This window comes from Panthera leo, chromosome D1 (genome assembly GCF_018350215.1).
Source record: "Panthera leo isolate Ple1 chromosome D1, P.leo_Ple1_pat1.1, whole genome shotgun sequence".
In the NCBI taxonomy this organism is placed as follows: domain Eukaryota; kingdom Metazoa; phylum Chordata; class Mammalia; order Carnivora; family Felidae; genus Panthera; species Panthera leo.
This window is the reverse complement of record NC_056688.1, coordinates 101,829,871-101,834,024: the sequence shown is the minus strand read 5'-3', so window position 1 is coordinate 101,834,024 and position 4,154 is coordinate 101,829,871. Positions and strand designations below refer to the sequence as shown.

Sequence of the window (4,154 nt, the reverse complement as noted above, 5' to 3'; positions counted from 1 at the left end):
CAGTGGTTAGGGGTATGCTAGAATACTCCATTCAAAGTAAAATTTATGAAGAAAGAACCAGAGGGTCCCAGTAGGCCTCTTTGGGTCTTGGAGGCAGCCTATTCCACAGCTAGGAATGGATCTCCAACAAGGATACCAAATGGCACAGAAGGCTGTAGGCATTAAGTGGGATGCAGAACAGGGGAGGCTCTGCAGCAGGTCCAGGTATAGTGCAAGCAGCCCTGCCCCTTGGGCCACGTGATACAACAGGATCTATAAGGAAAGTGATGGTCATGGGAAAAAAGCAACATGGAGCTTATTACAAACCTCGGTGGGAATGCTGCTGGTCCTGAGCTTCAGGAGCCATTCTATACCATTGGCAAAAAGAATGCTATGGCTTTTGAGAAAGAGCTCCTGGTATGTTTGTGGGCCGTAATAAAGAGCGAAGTCTTGCCCAGAAGCCACCATGTGTGTATGTATCCAGGACTGCTCTAATGCCCTGGGTCCTGTCAGATCCTCCAATAAATAAAGTACAATTGGCAAAGCAGAAATCATAAGATGTAAATGGAACTCCATATAAATGGAGCCCAAGTAAAGGCAGAGGGCGTGATTAAGCAGCAATTCAAATGTACATGAATAAAACTTCTCCTTTCCCACCTCAAATGCAGCTCCCATTGAAGTGATCAATGTCAACAGCTTGCTGTGCATCCTTTATAGTTCTCCCTGTACTCATTTACACCTGCATGCACATGCACATTTTATTATACAGCTTTCGTCCTTGTTCTTAGTGATCGTAACTACACTTTGATCTTCAGCTTGAGTTTTTTTCCACCTGACAGTGACTGCATACAATTGTCCTCTCCAGGTCAGTCCATAATTACCTTATCTAATCTTTTCATTTGTTGTGCATTTTGCACACACACACACACACACACACACACACACACACAAACACAAGTTGACTTTTCTTATAATGATGTAAAACAGACTATTTTCTTTATTTTACTTTTCCATGCATAATAGTTATATATATGTAATCTTATTCATTGGCCTTTACATTTCTGTTGTTCAGATTTATAAAGGAGAAATTCTAGGTCAAATGCTGTGTAAATTGATCATTTTATATGGAAACTACCAGATTTTTTGGGTAATGGGGAATTCATACTATAAACAGAAAATACAGAATGTACATGGCCAAACAGGAACTTCATCGTCATTGAAAACTAATAATATTTCATCTCTATTAAAAGGCACTGCACTGACATTTTAACTTCATTTCACTTACTTGACCAATGATGATAGTGAACCTTTTTTCCATACATTTCTGTGTAGGGATCACCATTTCTGTGAATTGCTTGTTCATTTTTTCCCCATTTATCTAGTTTTGTTTCCATTGAATTTTAGACTGTTCTTTCATTATTAGGGATATTATCTCATTATTTGGCACATGTCACAAACATTTTCTCATTTTATTGTTTACTTTTTAATATTGTTTGTGGTACTCTGAACTTTTTATTATAACTTTTGGTTTTCTTGTCTGGATAAAATAGTATTCAAATATCCATGATAGTAAAATATTCATCTAAGTTTTCTTTCAGTATATTTTCACATTAATATTCTCAATATTTCACTATTTTGTTTTGAAACTCTTGTCATGTCACAGACAACAAGATGGGGCAGAAAAAATATTTAAGTACTAGTCCATTTTCCAAATCACTTATGACCTGGCAGTGGACAAATTCACATGCAGCTTCTGATTTCCACTTCAGTGATCTTTCTCCTACACAGCCTGCACCAACATCTATGGTACAACACGGCAGGGTTCTATTTTGCCAAAACCATTAGAGAATTTTTCCTTTCAAACTTCCTCCTGAGTGCATTTTTTACCTCCTTGTTCCTCAGGCTGTAGATGAGGGGGTTCAACATGGGGATCACCACGGTATAAAACAGAGAAATCACTTTATCGATATCCAGGGAGGGACTTGAGCCAGGCTGAACATAGATAAAGAAAAGAGTCCCATACAGGATGGAGACAACTGCCAGGTGAGAAGAGCAGGTGGAGAAAGCTTTCCTTCTCCCATCAGCAGTCTGCATCTTCAAGATGGCCGCCAGGATGCAAACATAGGAGACCATGATGATCAAGCCACTGAGCATTACTACAGTTCCAGCCAAGATGAACAGCACTAATTTATTGATCAAGGTGTCTGCACATGCTAAGGAAAGCAATGGTGAAATGTCACAGAAGAAGTGATTGATGATATTTGTACCACAGAAGGGTAAGCGAAAAGTGAGAATTGTATGGGTCATTGTGCTTAGAAGAGCCATGGCATAAGGCCCTACTACCAGCTGCACACAGACCCTCTGGGACATGATGAGTGTATACAACAAGGGCTTACAGATGGCCATGTACCGGTCATATGCCATGGAAGCCAGGAGGAAACATTCAGTTGCCACAAAGAAACCAGAGAACCACATCTGTGTAGCACAACCCATGAAAGAGATACCTTTTTTCTCTGCAAAGATATCACACAGCATCTTGGGGGCAATGGAAGAAGAGGAACAAATATCTACAAAGGACAAGTGGCTGAGAAAAAAGTACATAGGAGTGTGGAATCTGAGATCAGTCCATATGAGAATGATCATCCCTATGTTACCCCCCAGGGTGACAAGATAGACAATGAAGAGCATGACAAAGAGGCCAATCTGCTCTTGGAGAATGTCTGTGAGACCCAAGAAAAGAAATTCAGTCACTTCAGTCTGATTCTTATCTTCCATTGGTCAGTTTTAACCTGTTACAAGAAGCAAAAACATTTAAAAAATCAATCATCAATAGTTACAAATAATATTTTAACCTAATGACAGATTACCCTAAACAGGTCTCTAACAGGAAGTTATGGAAATATTATTGACCTGGAAGACAGTATTTCCATGTACTAGTTCTGGGAGTTGTGCAAAGATACTGTGTAAACTTGGACAATTCATCCCTGATCTCTTTGGATTTGGTACTCTCTCCCATAAAAAGAAGAGTTCAAGTGTATGGTTTAAATCTCCCTCAAGTCATAAAATCATATTTGAAATGGGAATTAGTCTCCATATTTCATTTTACTGGATTATGGGATAACAAAACTGTCTTAGAATATCTTTACTGGGAATGCTGCCAAATCTCACCAGTGTGATATTCAGATCCTGACATTAGACATCTGGGAAAGACTAAGCAGGAGAGTTCCTGTTCTTATTGAAAGATCAGTACCATTCTATTATTGTTAGGACATAGTTCATAGATGGGCTTATCAGTCTACTCTGTACTTTCACTGGTAATGGCAGGTGGAAAGGATAATACACAATTGACAAAGAGGTGATTCATATAAAGGCATATGGTGTCATGGAAGAAATAGAGAGGCCTTGCCTTTGAGATCAAGTGATCTGGCAAATGTGAGACGGCAACTTTTCATGGAAATTGTGTAGAAAATTAAGACTTTGGTGTATCTAAATAATGTAGAGTTGTTTTTTTGTGATTTCCCATATATTCCGTAAACTGATTTTGAGACATTTTTCTGGAAATTTGTCAGGCAATTACAATTTATTCATTATAACTATAACTGTAATTATGTATGTAAAATATCAAATGAGTAATACTTTATTCAGCAAATACCCTCAAAAAAATGTTAGGTTTTGACTCAATAGTAAAGGAAGAAAAAAATCAAGCTGTTCAAAATGCCTAGGAAAGATCACTATGTAGGATAATTTATATGAAAAACAATTGGTTCTAAGTAACATGTATTATCACTTCATTTAATGTCCTCTTAAAATAAAAGCAATATACTACAGTGGAATTATACTATAATTATATTTGGAGCTTCATACGTGATATAAGTAGTGACTGTATGTATTTAATTTATGATTGTTTTATCATTATCATGATTATTTGCTTCATGCCATATGGCATATATTTTCAGCAGTCAAAAAGGCAATTATAGGCTTTAGGAGCATTACACAGGGCATAAATGTTTTCGTTTGTGGCAATCCAAATGTGGATAATATAGGTGTGTGGTGTTTGGGATGGTATGATCACACTACTTCTTTTTTTTAAAATTTTTTAAAGGTTTATTTATTTTTGAGAGAGAGAAAGAGAGAGAGAGAGAGAGAGAGAGAGAGAGAGAGAGAGAGAGAGAGAG

General features: G+C 37.5%; 1 protein-coding gene across 1 annotated transcript; it reads right to left on the bottom strand.

The window, feature by feature from the left end:
- Window positions 1-1,803: 1,803 nt before the first annotated feature.
- Window positions 1,804-2,754, bottom strand: LOC122200508 (olfactory receptor 5G3-like). The gene has a single exon (XM_042906170.1). The coding sequence runs from the start codon at window positions 2,752-2,754 to the stop codon at window positions 1,804-1,806; it is 951 nt and encodes a 316-aa protein (XP_042762104.1).
- Window positions 2,755-4,154: the final 1,400 nt, after the last annotated feature.

Bases quoted from the DNA above. Each gene is read 5' to 3' on its own strand.
- LOC122200508 (XM_042906170.1), bottom strand. From the start codon at position 2,754: ATGGAAGATAAGAATCAGACTGAAGTGACTGAATTTCTTTTCTTGGGT.